The sequence below is a fragment of the Acanthisitta chloris genome, unplaced genomic scaffold (genome assembly GCF_000695815.1).
Source record: "Acanthisitta chloris isolate BGI_N310 unplaced genomic scaffold, ASM69581v1 scaffold16996, whole genome shotgun sequence".
Lineage (NCBI taxonomy): Eukaryota > Metazoa > Chordata > Aves > Passeriformes > Acanthisittidae > Acanthisitta > Acanthisitta chloris.
Genome location: NW_008678887.1, coordinates 1,406 through 18,283, shown reverse-complemented (window position 1 = coordinate 18,283; position 16,878 = coordinate 1,406). Strand labels below are relative to the sequence as shown.

At 41.0% G+C, this 16,878-nt stretch overlaps 1 protein-coding gene across 1 annotated transcript; it reads left to right on the top strand.

Annotated features, from left to right (window-relative positions):
* Window positions 1-621: 621 nt before the first annotated feature.
* On the top strand, window positions 622-16,528 carry LOC103804487 (rab proteins geranylgeranyltransferase component A 1-like; the record flags this gene model as incomplete). The annotated part of the gene is made up of 7 exons (XM_009077099.1): window positions 622-688; window positions 6,664-6,736; window positions 7,901-8,028; window positions 11,861-12,197; window positions 12,569-12,685; window positions 13,901-14,021; window positions 16,303-16,528. Coding segments are annotated over 7 exons (1,069 nt in total), but the record flags the coding sequence as incomplete, so codon positions are not given.
* Window positions 16,529-16,878: the final 350 nt, after the last annotated feature.

The window sequence follows — 16,878 nt, the reverse complement described above, 5'->3', positions numbered from 1 at the left end:
CTGCTGAGTGGGAGTAGAAGTCAGAGAACAGCCTTAATTATTTATTAAACTTCCAGCTGGGATCCTGTGAAATTCCAAGCATTTATTGCTGGTAGAGGAATATCACTAGCCTTTTGTTGTGCCTTTTTACTATATATTGTTTTCTACATCCAGTGAAAACACACTGATTTGACAGAGTGTAATTGTGTGACATGGGAGATTTTGGCAGGGACACCACCATCAGGGCAACTACAACCTTTGTCAGACACTTTGAAGTGAACAAAACTACACAAAAATGCCCTCAGGTACTACCTGTCTGTATCAGGAGGGATGCAGGTACAGAGCATCCCACTAAAGTCTGTGTGTTGTTGGGCTGGCAAGTGTTCAGTGTGCTTAGGAGCACAAGGTTTGTAAAGAAGAGGTTTAACTCAGAGGAAAGTGTTGCATTCAGGAGGGTCGTAGCAAAACGTTAAAGAACCCAAAATAGTGTTCATGGGTCTGGTAGCGTGTGAGAGTGTTAAAAATGTCAGTGACCCAGGTTGTCTAATTTATTTTGTTGGAATTGCCTGTTTCTGAACAAGTTCTGCCTGTATTTCAATTTTTAATGTATGCTGAGTTCTAAAACTGCACCTGTCATTTCAGGTTTGCCTGAGTCCATCATTGCTGCAGCGTGTGCCAGAAGTGGCCAGAGAGTTCTTCATGTGGATTCGTAAGTCACTCCCATCGTTTCCGTTTTGAGGAGTGTCTGTGTGTGTCTGTGTGTGCTGCAGGACTCCTCCTGTGCTCATCTGACACCAGACACTGTTACTCTTCTGTCCCTGCCTGATTTTGGGGCTGTTACTCTGCACAGAACAGGCAGCTTTGCATCAGTAGTTTGGGACCTAAGTGCTGTGCCTAAGGATGCTGTGATGACCCTTCCCTGGCACAGGCAGGAATGTTACAGGGTTAGTGTCCTTGTTCTCCTTCCTGGTAGTAATTACCCCACTCTGTCTGGTGAGAATAACTTCTGCTATTTCAGTGTCTTGTTTTCATTGACTATCCAGGTCTGTAATAACATCAGCCATTGGAACTTTGGTCTCTTTTATCAATGCCTGGTTTTAGCTGGGACAAAGAGCTTTCAGAAGCCTCAGAGGAGCAGCAGTTAGAACTGTGCAGTGCAGAGTTTGTTTGTTACAGTTTCACTTAAATATATTTATTTATTTTCACACATGCTTTTGCTCCTGTGATGAAGGTGAAGGCTTCTACACTTGATTCCTTTCCCCTGGGGAGTTATTTTGCAACTCTAGTGCAGACTGAAGTCAGGGAAAGGTGTTCTTAGCCAAGGAGTTCTCCCCTCATGTTAATAGCTGCCATTGGTGTATGTGCTCACTGGTCATGGTCCAGAATCCCTATCTTGGCCAAGAAAAATAGGAATGTTTATACTGTCCACCCCCTGCCCCATAAACAGGGAAATGTTTCAGGGCATCTGCTTTTTGTGTTCCGTTAGTGTTCCTACAAAAAAAGGCTTCCAAATCTGACAGAAACCCCCAGCTGATGCCATGAAAAGTAGAGTCTTAAAAAGGTTGCCAGAGATTCTTCTGAACTAAGACATTTTAGTTTTATCTGCTGTATGTCCAGTTTAATATGTTTCTATTTACTAGATTTGTCTCAAATATATTTGAATTTTCAAGTTTCATTTTACATCACTGAAAATTCATCAGCCAAAAAAAGCTGTGAATATTCACAGTATCACTTTTTAACAGTGTATGTTGTTCCTTTCCTTGAGGATCCTGAATTCAGATTTTCCTCAGTGTAAGGCAGTGGGATCTGGGGTTGCTGGAATACCTGTGTCAGGTGTTAGATGTGCTGCTTTGATTAATCTCTTGTCCCCTCAAAGGTCTGAGTAAGTTTGGCACAAGGTATTGAAAATGTATACGCATCGAGTCTTTGTTTATAGTTTACTTGCACTCATTACCTTGTGTACCTCATTTTATTACTTTTAATCTCCAGCCATGTTTGCATTTATCATAATATACTGCAGAGGTGATTATGGGAGATAGTTTTGAAGTGGCCTATTATAAAACACCAAGTTCTAAGTTTGATTTATAAACACTGTCCAAGCATTGCCATCAGCAGTAGCTAATCTTATTCAAAATAGTCACTTCACTGCAGCGTTGCCATAAATTCCTGCAGACTGATTTTAAACTAAAGTTAGCTTCTGCCAACTAGTAATTGAAGGAGCTCTATTTCTCTGTGCCAGCTATCTGTCTCAATAAACCTGAAATCTGTGGTTCTTTTCAGAGAGCTACATTTACTGTAGGTATTAATGAGCTGTTGACATGTGAAATCTCAAGGATATTTGTTAAGTGATTTAGAAAAGTAATTTGCAATGTAAAATGTGGAGATTGGCACTTAATTTAAACTTGGAGTTGCTAAAGAAAGGTAGATCAAGACTAAAAGTTGATTACTTGAAGTGGATTTACTTCCCATACTAATTGTTCATAGGCAAAGGATTCTCCTAAAGCTTGCTAGAGTTTCTGCTTTTGGTCCTTGGCTTATTTGCCTCTTACATATCTCTATATGTACCAGTTTGGTTACTAGAGATGAGGCAGTTAGAGGTGAAGCCTTTCCACACAGCATTTAGTTAAAGGCAAATGAGAAGCAGACAGAGCAAATGGGCATGTCTTGCTTCTTGGCACCTGTTACCCTTATTTTTTTAAGGATTGGAATGGACCTCAGAGATGATCCAGCCCCAACCCCTGCCCTGGGCAGGGACATCTCCTCACTAGATCAGGTTGCTCAAGGCTCATCCAGCCTGGAATGAGCACCACCAGGGTTGGGGCAGTCATAGCCTCACTGGGCAACCTGTGCCAATGTAAAAACTTCGGCAGTCATAGCCTCACTGGGCAACCTGGGCCAATGTAAAAACTTCAGCGTAAAAAAATTTTTTCTCACATCCAACCTAGACTTCCCGTCCTTCAGTTTGAACCCATTCCCCCTTGTCCTATCATTGCAGTTCCTAACACAGAGTCCCTCTCCAGCTCCTTGTAGGACCTTCAGATATTGAAAAGTTGCTCTGAGGTCTCCACACAGTCTTCCCTTCTCCATACCCCAGGATGAACTGTAATGTAGCAGAAGTGACTGCCACCATCACCATTTGTTGGGCTAAACTGTTTGGGTTCAGCCCCTTCGCCTTGGAAGGCCAGGGAGCACAGCTCCCTTGTCGTGCTCCCAAACACCATCACTGCCAGAACGGGGATTTTCAATACATTTGTGTCCTCAGTAGGTACACATGAAACTTTATGGGTTTGAAACACAAGTCATTTTGTGTTCAGGTTCTTAAAATCGATGTGGCAGTAAGTTCCTCTGCAAAAGACAGCTGCTCTGATGGGTCAGGACTTGTGTGTGGAGGAGCAAGTGCAGGACAGACACACAGAGGCAGCTCCTGGGCTCAGTTGTGAGGCATCAGCAGCTTTTCTGCAGCCATCACCAGCTCTGAGTGCTCCACTGTGGCGGGTGGGACATGGCCTGGCAAGGGCACAGGCCACGAAATGCTTCCTCTCTTCTCAGGCTTTGCCTGTGTGTCTCCTGCTCTCAGAAGTGCCCAGTGTCTCAGATTGCAGTCTGGCTTCAGGAGGACTATTCTCTTGGTTCAGATTCCATGAATGTTGATCAGTTGCAAACAATTTGTGATTTCAGAGCTCTGAACTGGGATTTGCTAATTCTTTCCCAAATGGTGTTCGTAACTGAAGAAAAAAAATCACAAGCTAATCGTAGAAGAGTTAATTAAACTTTTTGCAGAGGTAAAATTGTGCTTGGGCTACGTTTTCAAAACTTGGCAAAGTGACTGCAGCAGTTCTGCCTTTAGCTCTGAATTACAGGTCAGAGATTTGAAAAATGTGAAGTAAAAGCAGCAGTGTTGTGGTTCAGGTGAAAGTCCATGTAACACAGGAGGAGCTTTGAGCAAATACAGTCTAGGACATAATGAATTGTAGGAAGAGAAAACATCTGTGCACTAAGTTGATTAAAAACCCAACATTTTCTGCCTCTGCTGTTACACCTTCAAATGTTTCCTGTTCTTAGAGGATAATTGAATTATAACCCTAAAAAAGGGAGAGAATATCCATCTTTGCTAATATGGCAGGAGAAGAGAGGAGCTTAGTCCTTAAGACTTTGGGACAATATTTTAGCTTTAATTAGGCTTTGATCTTGATCATTACTTTAAGGAATTCCTCAGTTCATCTTCAGGGCAATTATAACAAAAACATGTGGTTACAAAGGACTCCTAATTGTAAACCCATTAGTCAACTCTTTTCAGAATTCCTCCTCAAGACTTCTGCTCAAAACTTTGCTCATTATGTCAGTAATCATGTTTGCTCTATCTTCTTTCTGTAGTGTTTTCAGCTGCGAAAAAGAGGCAATCCTGATTCATCATGGAATACAGGGAAACTAATTAAAATTCCAGGGTAAAAAATCTGGAAGTTAATACTTTCAGAGAAGATGAATATTTGAGGTGGTGTAAGCCAGCTTGGGAAGGGTGCTCAGACAGCAGAGGAGAGGAAGGACAGCTGTCATTCATTTTCCATTGGAAAAGGGCAATCCCATCCTCTCCAAATGGATGGAGGGTCAGAGCAGCCTCATGGGATCACCTCAGTGGTGGTTAGAAAAGAGCAGTTTTGAAGGAAAACACACCTGATGAAGAGAGGAATGCTGATATGCAAGATGTCTGACAGCTCAAAAATAAGCTTTCTGTGAAAGAGAAACTAAATTAATTCCTCTGACTGAAAGTTCTAAGTATTCCAAGTATGCATGACTTTGTGTCGGTGTGGATTGAAGAAACTCCCTACTCGTTTTAGGCAGGTGTTGTCTGTGATCAATGGCCTTGCTGGCTCTGACAGCCAGATTGTATTCCATATTCAAGAAACTTGCAGCTAAAGCAGCAGATTTCCTTAAAAATAAATCTTCATGGCCCTGTTCTTTGGAAATCCCAAAGTGACAGATACTCTGTGGATGCCGAACTTTTTATTCAGTGGAATCTTAAGGAGCACCAAGAAATTAGCCTGCATCACTGAGAGCTAGGACAAAGCTGGAGATGGTCATTGCATGCAGGTGTCAGGGACTGCTTTAAAGACTGAAACCCAACAGGATTGGGTGTGTAACAGGTTCAGTCCTCACTGCTTTGTGTTCCATGTGACACCAGACAGTAGTGCTTTTTGCTCGTTGTTCACAAAGTGAGGGAAGGATGAACCAGCTCCTTGTTCCAGCTAGTTGGAGAGTGTGGTTGCCCACAGATCTGCAGATGGAGCTGTGCTGCTTAGAGTCACCAAATTTCAGGGAATGGACCCAATCCCCCCAGTTCCTGGCCTGGAACACCATGTTGTGTTGTTGAAGTCACCTTTATTCCCCAGTGCTGGATTTTGTTGTCTTTGCACTAGATGTCCTATTTCTGTTCTTCCCTGTTGCCTTGCAGGAGCTGAAAGACTTTTTTAGGTCAGTTTGCAGTCAGGAGCAATTAGGCAGTGCTCAGCAGACATCTGTCCTTCATATGCTAAGTAAGCACCGAGGTCCAGAGCATCACCCCGTGGAACTGCAGCGGGGCTGACACTCCTAATGAAGTCTTTGTCAGAGCAGATAAGCCCTGTCAAAACCTGCCCATAGTGAGTCCAGGCAGGAGGATCTAACCTGGATTTAGCTTTGCACTGTTATCACACTTATCTCTGCAATTTATAAGTGGAGGAGGTTATGATAAGATTTTCAGTTCATTTGATTTAACAGCCTTCACATTAGTCTGTGAAATGCAGAATGTTCCTCCCTAAATTGTATCTGATTTTTTTTTTTTTAGTGTGTGCAGTAACCTTAGATATCCATCCAGGAGGGTATATTTGGTATCTTTCAGGCTTGTGAAGTGCTAGCACACAGTGCCAGGAAACAGTCTCAAATCCTGCAGTGCCTGTTTTATTTTGCAACAACTGGCGATTTTTTCAAATGTAATTGTTTGATTATTTTTCCTCTCAGAGTTGTCAAATACTTAAGATGTGCTGTGCATGACAACTAGAGCTAACTAATCCCACTGATGCTTAGAGACATAGTGATAGAAACACTTTTAAAAGAGTGAGAAGAGGTTTTCTTTGATTGACAACAGAACTATAAATTTTCTGTGATTTAAAAGTAGTACACTTTTCCAATGAAGAATGTGGTATATCCAGATTGGGAGGTGCTCAGGGAGGAATGATCGTTTTGTACAAACCAGTTCCTTTGGCTCCACCTGCAGTATATGCAGTTCAATAAGAATTTTGCCAGAGCATCTTCACAGTCTGTAATAGAAATAACCTGTTCAGCAGATGAACAGTAAAGTGAATATTCCTTTATCTGACATAATAAGAGTCTCAGCCAAGAAGTATTACCTCTGCTTCCTTTTCCTCACAGCATTCTGTGTGCTTTTCTCAGCATTACCCACTTCTCCTGAGAATGCTGTGATTTTGGGCTGTTTGGTCAGAGGTGCATATAAATGAGGAGAAATGGAAATTTTGCATCTCATTAAAAGTTGTGAAATCTACCAATTTTTATATATTCTGCATCTGAAAAATCTGTCATGGAAAATGCTGTGAATGGCTCCTACTTGGTTGTGTTTTCTTTAAGTCTGAAAAATCTGTTTTATCTGTCCATCAAATTTTTATGTTGTTTTGTTTGTTTGTTTGTTTACAGGAGGAATTACTATGGTGGAAACTGGGCCAGCTTCAGTTTTTCAGGGTTATTGTCCTGGATTAAAGAAAATCAGGTAAAAATTTCCCCAATGACTTCTTTGAGCGTTCCTTATCATGAAATCTCCGTTGTTTGCATGATTTATTACAAGACAAATTGCCACAATGCTCTTTCTCTTTGGTGATTTGACAGATCGGAGAGGTTTCTAGTTTCCAACTTTACTGGTTGAGACTTACCCATCTGGCCTGGCATTCTAAGGCACTGATGTACCTGGGCTGTTAATGTTGCTGGTGAGGCCAGTTCTGTGCTCAGCCACACTTTTTGGGGCTTGAATTTACATAGATAACTATCCTGTTGTTTCCATTCCCTTCCCAGCACCTGCTGTAAATGATACTCTGCTCTTCTCCATCCCCTGTTTGATTCTTTTCCACTCTCTGATGTTTGTGTGTTTCTTGTTTGCATTCAGCTGACTCTTCCTCCCAGCCAGGAAGGTGGTTACTGGGTCCTCCCACCGAAGTGTCCTGTAACCAGGACAGAGAGATTAATGCTGATAGTGTATTTTTCAATGGCCAAAGTTTATCTCACTCATGACAGTCCACTAGAAGTCTCCTGCAGAGGGTATTTATTTAGGAGATGGAGCACTTGGACTGTATTAGCAAATGGATGTTCCTGTTATTTACTGGAGCATTGGGAGCCTGGTGGGCCAGAGAAGATGGAACTTCTCCAGCTCAGGCTCAGGCCTGTGCATTACCCTGTACTTCCTCTTGGCATAATCAGGGGAGTAAATCAATGTCAGAACTTCATCTCTCAGGGTTCTGTTACGTGATTTACAGATTCCTGTGTGGACAGATTAATATAATACGCAAATCAGTGAGGTTTTTTCCATCTGGTCTCCATTCAGAGAGTTTGTGACAGAATTTGGAACTAAGCTGGCTGTGGCAAACCTGTCCTGTAATAGATTGCATTCACAGTTAGCTTTAAGTCCCTGCTCAAGCTTGTCTTTCATTCACCCTGAGTCAGGTTACTAGAGCTAGTACTGCAGTACAAGTGTTGTTATGCTGTAGCAGTAACCAGCTCTAACTGGTTTCACTCAAAAATCTGAATAGAAAACACATTAAGACAATGAAGATGGTTTTTTTTCTTATATAAGATGGTACAAATTATTTGGGACTACAGAGATGTATAGTTGAAGAACAACTAGCACAGTACAACGTTTAATTTTATACTTGTTCTTTGTAAGCAAAAGACAGATGTCAGTGAGGATGAATCTGAAGACTGGAGAAAGCTGATCCTTGAGGATGAAGAAGCTATTCCTCTCTGCAGGAAGGATAAAACTATCCAACATGTAGAAGATTTCTGTTTTGGAGAGTAAGTAGAAACACAGAAATATGCAAATAATTCCATATGCCCAGAGGTCAACAATCATGTTGTGCTTTTGACTTCCAGCATTTCCCCACATTGCCATATTGGTCTCAAAAAGTAACCACGAGCTCTGACAGGTTCTCAGTGTCCTTGTGCTTTGTTCACATCACTCCACTGAGGTACACTGATCCTGCCAAAATGACCTTCCCTGGGTGCAGCATAATTTGTGTTGGTGATTTACTTCTGAGCAGAAAACAGAAGTGTCTGTAGGTGTTAGTAGGTAGTTGTGCGCTGCCATTAATTAAATTCTTCCATTCTTAATCTTGCTCAAAGTTGCTGATCTGCTGAGTAAAGAATTAAACTCCTAAGTAGATGTAACATGAACTAAGTGCACAAGACCATGAGCACAACTGGACAGTAGTGCTGTAACTATAAAATACTTAATAGTGCTAAAATCATAGAGGTCTTTTGTCCTTTTTATGTGCAGTGAATTTAACTTACTGAAGTTAAATCCACTGAATAGAAAGTTAACTAACTGGACTGTGTATGTATTGAACATTTCTGTCTTCTGGATTTTGCACTGAACTGGACACTCTTCTGTGTTCCTGAATGGTTCTTTGGGGTAGTGATGTAAGTTTAACCTTGAATCCCACAGACAGTATCACACGAGAGATTGACAGATACTCAGACAGCAGCATGTATTTGTGTGTGGAAGCATCATAAGTGAGGGAAAAAGGTGTGAACTGTCCTGATCCAGTCTGAAGGTCACAGACTCAAGACTGTCCATGGTTCAGCCCTGCACAGTAGTGGCAGCCTGAGCATACTGCGGAGGAGATGTAATGCTTGTTTTAAAGCAATATCACTGGAATATTGTATTCCTGTTGCCATGGTAAATACTGTTCAGAACCAGTATTAAATCAGATTTAAAGGTGTCATAGTCTCTTAACTTTGTGTGTGATTTGTCACTGATATCTGGCTCTCAAGTGAGTTCTCTAGCACTGACACTTCACACTTTGGACAAGTGAGATTATGCTTGAGTCAGGACAAAAGGGAAGATTCTACTTCTAGGTATTTAACTTGGCAGTAAAATTCTCTCTGTCTTGGTTATCACCAAAAAAGCCCCAAACCCCCAATGATAAAATTGATAAACTTAGAAGAGAAAAAGTTCTCCAAAAGAGCTCCAAACTTTCAGAAAGTCAATTATTGTGTTTGTGGCAATTTACACGTTCTGGCTAGATTCTGTTGGTTTTTTGCTTAACTTTTATAACTCCTCTGAAGTAACCATTAAACATTTATTTTGAAAGAATAAACAGCTGGGTAGCAGTATAATATACACAGTGCAAATCTGAAATGAATGGCCTCAGAACAAAGTGCATCCATCAAAGGGAGAGAATACTGTGTCTACAACAAGCTGTATTGAAAAAAGGCAAATGGCTGAAAAATAAATAGTGAACACCTGTGCTGAATAAATTAACCAGCTGGTTGGCAATTTTTCATTTGACCTATCTGAAGGGGTTGCTGTTACAAGGCATTAATAAGACACATTCATTTTAAGATATCCCTTTGTTAGTCCCATTAATTGATGAATGGTGGGAGATAATATTCTAAATTTACACAACAATTTGTCTGCAGATGTATTTTTTTTTCTCTGAATTAGGAGAAGAATTGTCTGTACAGGAGTTCAATTTGAGTAATTTTTATAGACAGTTCTTACATTATTCAGGGATATTTGTTCCTATAGGAAGGATGTCATGAATTTAGATTATACCCAGTTTTTGGGCTTTTATGATAAAAAGTGTGGAGCTGCAAATCAGGCAGGTTTACATGTCCTTCAGTGGGGAGTGAGCAGAGATTTAAAATATGTAAATATAACATTTCTTTTCCGCTGCTTTTCAGAGTGATCTGGAAAAAAAAGTGTATTATGAATCCAAGTTTATTTGATTTTAAAAAGTCTTAATAAAGTGTGTTTAAAATGAGATTGAGCTGTATCTTGAGACTGGGAGAATGTAGAAAGAAAAGTTTCAAGTGTTGTGAAAAGCTTAGGATGGGTTAAATAAAAGCTTAATTCTTTGCTAGTGCACTAAGGACAAGAGATTTTGCAGTTTTCACAAGCACCACGTTCCAAACTCCTGAAACAAATCCCCAAATCCAAACAGAAGCCCAAAATTTAACTTCCATTTATATTTGTAGCAGAGATGCCTTTTTAGAACATTTGACAAAGTCCTTATCTTCCCTTGATATTGTGTAGTCACTTAATGCTTGCAATGTGAAGCAGAAAGACACAATTGGTGTACACAAAGAGACTGCTCTCATTAGAGCTTCCTTGCAGCAGTGCATTTCCCAGGGCAATATTTCACCCTAGGCATGAGGAAGTGCTTCCTGCTGGCTGTGCCCAAGCTCAGAGACTTCTTCCAAACTTTCCATGAGCTCATGAGAGCTCCCTCAGTTCACAAGTGAGGAGCAACTTTTAAAGGACACAAGGATTTTGTGCCTTTTTGAGCAGAAATCCTGTCATCTGTGAGGCTGCAGGTGTGTCAGGGAATGTTTTGGTATGTATGTGAGGAATTCCTTGCTCTTCCCTGAATTCTAACCATCCTGGTAATTAGTGAAATTTGGTACTGTATGTTTGCAGGTCACCTTTAAAATCAGAGTTCATTAGTTTTCAGCCAAGATGAAATTGTTTATTCAGTGCATTAATGGCTTGTGGTATAGAGATAAAAAGCTAGTGTGAAATTATTGCTGAACTGCTCTCACTTGCAGTGACATTGATCTGATTCATCTCAGCTGGTAGTGGAACTAAACTCAGTTCAAAAGTACCAGTTTCCAAGGTAGGTGTCATTGAAGTTCAAGATAAAAAGAGGAGATGAGATTAAAAGTGGAGAGCTGCTGTATAAGAGGAATTTTAAATGCTGTGAGGAGGAGATGGACTGTGCAGAGTCTATGTGGTGTGGGAATGACCCTGCTGTGTCTGGCTGCCTTCAGCCCCTGGGCACAGACTGCAGCACCTGCGTGGGAACAACACTCTCACCTCAACAGCTACTTAGGATGAAAAGGCAGAGTTGGAAAAGTAATCTGAAGGTTTTAAACTTTGGGCCAGAATGGCCTTTTTTTCTGCTGGACCTGCTCTGATCTTAACTGCAGAGGAGGATCAGTGTAAGACATGACTGTTTTTTCCTTGGTGAGTTTGGTTTTTACACTCTCTCAGCTTAATGACCTTAATGCATATTTGCATTTCAGTCCCAAAGGGTTTTCTCATCCATAGGGAACACCTGATCAAACTGCTTTTCTGTTTCTACTTTCAGACATTACATTTGTGTTGTTTCTGCAGCTGTGTGCTGCTTCACCATGAGGGCTTTGATTTCCATTTTGAGCTCCTTCCATCTTTTGAGTCCATGTAAAATAAGAACCTGAATTTTTGTGGTTTTGGGGTTTTTTTTTTCTCCTCAGTAAAAATAGCCCTCTTGGATTATAGCTTTGCAGCTACAGAGCCAGAATTCTTCAGTGGTTGGTACACCTGCTTTGGCCTCGATAAAAACATTCTAATGCTTTTCCTAGAAACACTTGAGGTTTTCATTCTGGCACCGACTAGTCCATGTAAAATAAGAACCTGAATTTTTGTGGTTTTGGGGTTTTTTTTTTCTCCTCAGTAAAAATAGCCCTCTTGGATTATAGCTTTGCAGCTACAGAGCCAGAATTCTTCAGTGGTTGGTACACCTGCTTTGGCCTCGATAAAAACATTCTAATGCTTTTCCTAGAAACACTTGAGGTTTTCATTCTGGCACCGACTCAAAAAAGTTTTTAATTTTTTCCCCCTTCTTCCTCTTGTGTTTTCACTCAGTCAGGATTCAGCTGCAGATGTTGAAGAAGCTGGTGCACTGCCCAAGCTGCCTGTCTTTGGAGCCTCTGCTGCTGAGGAGGCTTCTCCAGCCTCGGGGGATGAGTGTCCAGCAGAGGAGAGCACCTTCCTGGTGACACAGGGCCCGGGGCCAGGGAGTGATGCAGAAACACCTCCTGAGAGTGGAAGTGCTCCCAGCACAGCTCCAGATGAGTCCACTCCAGAATTGGGACCGACTGGAGCTGCACCCTCAGAAACTTCTGCCCAGGAACCAAAGAAAGTTACCTATGCCCAAATTGTTAGAGAAGGCAGAAGGTTTAATATTGATTTAGTTTCCAAGGTAGGACCTGAATGACTTTTCATATAAGTGCGTTTTCTTTGCTTAAAGTGCTGAAATTGTTTAAAAATGTTTAGTGCTGAGACAGGTGACACAGTGTCTGGGAGGCAAAAAGGTCACTCCAAAGAAGTAAGCAAGGCTTGGTGCCCTCAAAACAAACATCAGCTGTTCAATGTGTTCTTAAGTGTTTGTTCATAACCAGAGAGAGCAGAATATGACTTACCCTTAGCTGAGGGTTATGGAATTTGTCTTTAGAAACTTAAGGGTTTAGGTTTAAGGTAATTTAGGAAGCAGCTGGTGAGGATTTACACAGACTGTCTCAGATACTTTGCTGATCCCCTTTGCTGACCCTTTGCTGTCTGTTCCCTGCACAGTTGCTGTACTCCAGGGGCCTTTTAATTGACCTCCTGATTAAGTCCAACGTGAGCAGATACGCTGAGTTCAAGAATGCCACAAGAATTCTTGCCTTTCGAGAGGGAAAAGTAGAGCAGGTATGGTAGAATCACAACACCAGGACATCAAGAAAATAACAACTTCTGTTCAGTAAATATAAATATTGGTCCAGGTGCCTGTGAATGGTTTGTTGTCCCTGAAAGCTATTGGGGTGTCATGAATGACTTCTATGAAAAGTAAGCTGGACATGCTGTTTTTCTCTATTTTCATCAAGTTCTCTGTGTCCTTCTGAGACCTGAGGGGGGAAATTGCTAAGTGTGTCATAAGATGACATTTTAAGGGTTTTCCATGTAGTCAGGAAAGTCTTTTCAAGTGAGTCTAAATGAAAAATCTAGAATTTATACAAGGTATGACATTTGTGCAATGTACAGAAACTTGGATTGCCTGTGATAGCTTTGCTCTCAAAAATTAACATTAGGTCCACTATTTGGCTTAGATCTTATGAATAGATTTTTGATGGAGAGAGTGCTCAGGCATTGGAATGTGCTGCCCAGGGAGGTGGTGGATTCCCCATCCCTGGAGGTTTTCAGGCTGAGACTGGATGTGGCACTTAGTGCCATGGTCTAGTGACCACAGTAGGGTCGGACTGCGTGATCTTGGAGGTCTTTTCCAACCTGGTTGATTCTGTGATTCTATGAATGATGTGCTGCCTGAGTTTCATCTCAGCTTTTTAAAGTCAAGAAACTTGCCATCACTTTATTGAGAACTTTGTACCAATAAGCTGCTATTTTCCCCTACAATTCTGATCTTAATTTCCAGAAGAAAAGGTGTTTGTATGTGTCACATATAAATATTTCAACACAAACTAAAAGGAGATTGTGCAGTCCAGTAATTATTGACATAAATCTTTACCTCAGGCTAAATCTTTAGGCCATGATCAACTTGGCAGTTAATTCTTAAAGATTCAGAGGTTTCAGGATTTGAGATTCTAACACAGACTTGATTTACCTCTCAAGAGAAGTCATTGGTGTGGTAATGGCAAGAGGAGCTCTTGGCACAGTTCATTAACACAAACTCTTCTGGTTTACTCTGCAGCCAGAGATGCAAGTGAAATTGAAGGGAAGCAAAAGGGGGAGAAAAAGATGTTGTAATATTCTTTCTGTGGCAAACTGGTAACTTATAATAGAAAATAATGAAAAGAAATATGTAAGAAAATAACTAATAGAAACCAGCAAATTTAAAATGTTCGTTGCTTGATGCTTTCACATCCAGAGGATGGAAAGTGTCTGAAAGGATGAAAACCCCTTTTGCAGGTGCCTTGTTCTAGAGCAGATGTGTTCAACAGCAAACAGCTCACCATGGTGGAGAAGAGAATGCTAATGAAATTCCTGACATTTTGTTTGGACTACGAACAGCACCCTGAGGAATACCAAGGTAGTGTCTCACCGAGCAGGGCACACTCTCTGCTTACGAGTTCCTTCAGCTGGGCACAATTTTGATAGCTCTCCTGTGTTTTCACACAGTTTATTTTTATGGATTCATTTGGAAAGTATGTTTTGACCTTTCCGTGACCTTTTCACTTCAGTGTTAAATTCTCCTACTTAAGCACTTGCTCTTCTCCTTCCCCCATCATTTATTATTTACATTTTTCTTCAACAGCAAAATTATATATTACAGCAAGGTTGCAGAATGGTTTTTATCATTCGTAGGTATTTCCTTCCCCCTCCAAGGTATCTGATTTCTCCCTTTGTTTTCTTTTCATTATATGTAAATCTTAACTATTTTACCACAAAATTAGAAATGGAGAGCATGGATTTTTTTCAACTTTGCAAGTACATGTAATTTAGTGCCTTTTAATTGTAGAGGGCAAGTTCAAAGGACCTTTATCAACTGTTGGCTTGCTTAGATAAGAGGAAATCAGAATAGATTTGAGCCAAGAATAATGAGCATCAGGTCAAAGAGGAAAATTGACTAACAGGAGGAAGGTGCTTTGGGTTTATGCACCTCAGGGTACAGAGAGTGATGTTCTCAGTTCTTGGAGTCTAAAAGTAAACTAAGGCAAAGAAAAAAAAACTGTCAAAAAGAAATAGTGAGGAATGAGGAGTAGTTCACATACTGACATAAGATTCAGTCATGTCAGTGCTTTTGGAGCTTGCCTAGCTTGCCTGGGCAGTATTTTTGCAGTAATCTAGTGATAAAAGAAGTAATTGTTAGGATTCTGGTTTGATTATGTGAACAAGACTCTTAGATTAGGTGCAAACATTAGAGGGAATTAGTCAGTAGTGAGATCTGGTAAGATGAGGAGGAGGAAAATCTGTAATGAACTCCAGAAAATCCTGAAGGGGAGAAATACTCATTAGACTGAAGCAGTTATGGATTATAGGTGATCTCAGTTTGCTGCTGCTGGAAGAACTGGAGGTGCTCAGAGTGACCACATAGGTCGGACTGAGAAAATTTGTGAAGTAAGAAGAGGATATAACACATCAATTTCAAATGAATCTTTTGATTGATGTACCTAAGTAACATTAGATTTGTTTTGCTTCTGGAGACAGTGAAGCAGATTTTGTTCCTACATTTTAAAATAGCCTGGGAAGGAATTGGGAATATTTTGAGGCAGATTAGGCTAAGGGAAAGACTTCAGAAATTTAAAATTGGTCTTGATGAGCTCACTGCATTTGTGGGAAGGCAAACTGTTAATAGGGAGAGTTCAGGAGAGTGAAGAGGTTTTTTTAAGCTTTTTTTCTGTAAAATATGGAGTTATGTAAGAAGTCTCAAGTGAAGAAAAATCTTGAGAATCTTTTTACAATGATAAAACAAAAAAAAAGTCCAGTTATTTCATGACTTGCTGCGTGGCTGTGCAAAGGGCAGGAAGATACATTTGTGCTAAAACCGTGGCTGAATCTTCAACAGGACATAGAGCTTGATGATGCTCAGCACTAATGGGAGTGTTTCTGAGTTACCTGTGTGTTTATCCAGGTCTGAAATGAGCTGAAGGCTCAGATTTTTGAACAGGATGAAAGTGCTATTATTCCTTAAATACAGTCTTTTCCTGGAAAAAAAATCAGTTGTTAAGATAACTGAAGTTTTTCAGGGGTGCATCAGTGACAGTTGCATTTCACTGAGGTTCAGAAGATGTCAGCAGTACAGTGAATGTAAAGGCAAGACAGATCCCTGTCACCTCTGTCTCAGCCACAATTTTTTGTTGCCAGCAAGTCCTCAATATGAAACAAATATTGTCCTTCCCATCTGTGGACTGAGTCTCTGTGTGAGTGGCTTCTCTGCCCAGAAACACAGTGTGGCCATGTCAGTGTGGCTCCAGCAGTGCTGGTCCTGGTCAGGGGTCACTCAGGTGTAATCCTTTGGGCAATAGCATCCCAAGGTGCTTTAGTGGACCTCTGTCCACTGTTGCTCACTTCTCCCCCAGGACTGAGAGCTGGGGTTAGGTGAGGTCTAACGGAATGAGCAGATGCAGAGCCACGTTTAGAGGCTGGAGACCCATTCAGTGGGTTGTGGCACTTTGAAATATTCTAATGCAGTGATATTTTTGTCTTCTGAGAAAACTCACTTTCTGGGAGTAAAGTTTGAGGCTTTGATTGACTTGGTTGATCCATCCTCAGCAAGGTGTTTGTTGAAACACAAAAGCACAAAAGTTGCAGGCTCTGAGACAATACAGATGTTGCACTATGCTCACCATCTGACTGTGCTTTCTCCCCAGACTACGAGGGCAGTACCTTTGCTCAGTTCCTGCAGACAAGGAAGTTGACCCCTAGCCTGCAGCACTTCATTCTTCACTCCATTGCCATGGTCTCAGAGACTGAGTGCAGCACTCTTGAAGGGCTCCAGGCAACAAAAAAATTCCTGCAGTGCCTTGGCCGCTATGGCAATACACCATTTCTGTTTCCTCTCTATGGGCAAGGGGAGATCCCACAGTGCTTCTGCAGGTAAGCTTCACTTGGGTTCCCAAAAGGAAATCCTTGCTAATCTAACAGGTATCTAGTAGATCTCATTCAGTAGGAATCATCCTGTTAACACTTTGGTCTTGGTTTGATTTGCTTTACATTTTCATTAGCTCTGAAATTCCCCCACTCAGAAGTAAAAACATTGGAAATTGCACTCCTGTAATACTTTGCAACAAGTTTCATTGTATTAAAAGTGCAGCTTGTGGTATCTGGTGGCTGCCTGAGAGCAAGTCCTAGGAAATGAGAAAGCCATAATTTAACCCATGTGTGGTTGTCTCTTTTTAAACCTAAATGTGTGTCCAAAAGGGTGACTGTGCTTTGAGGCACCTTGA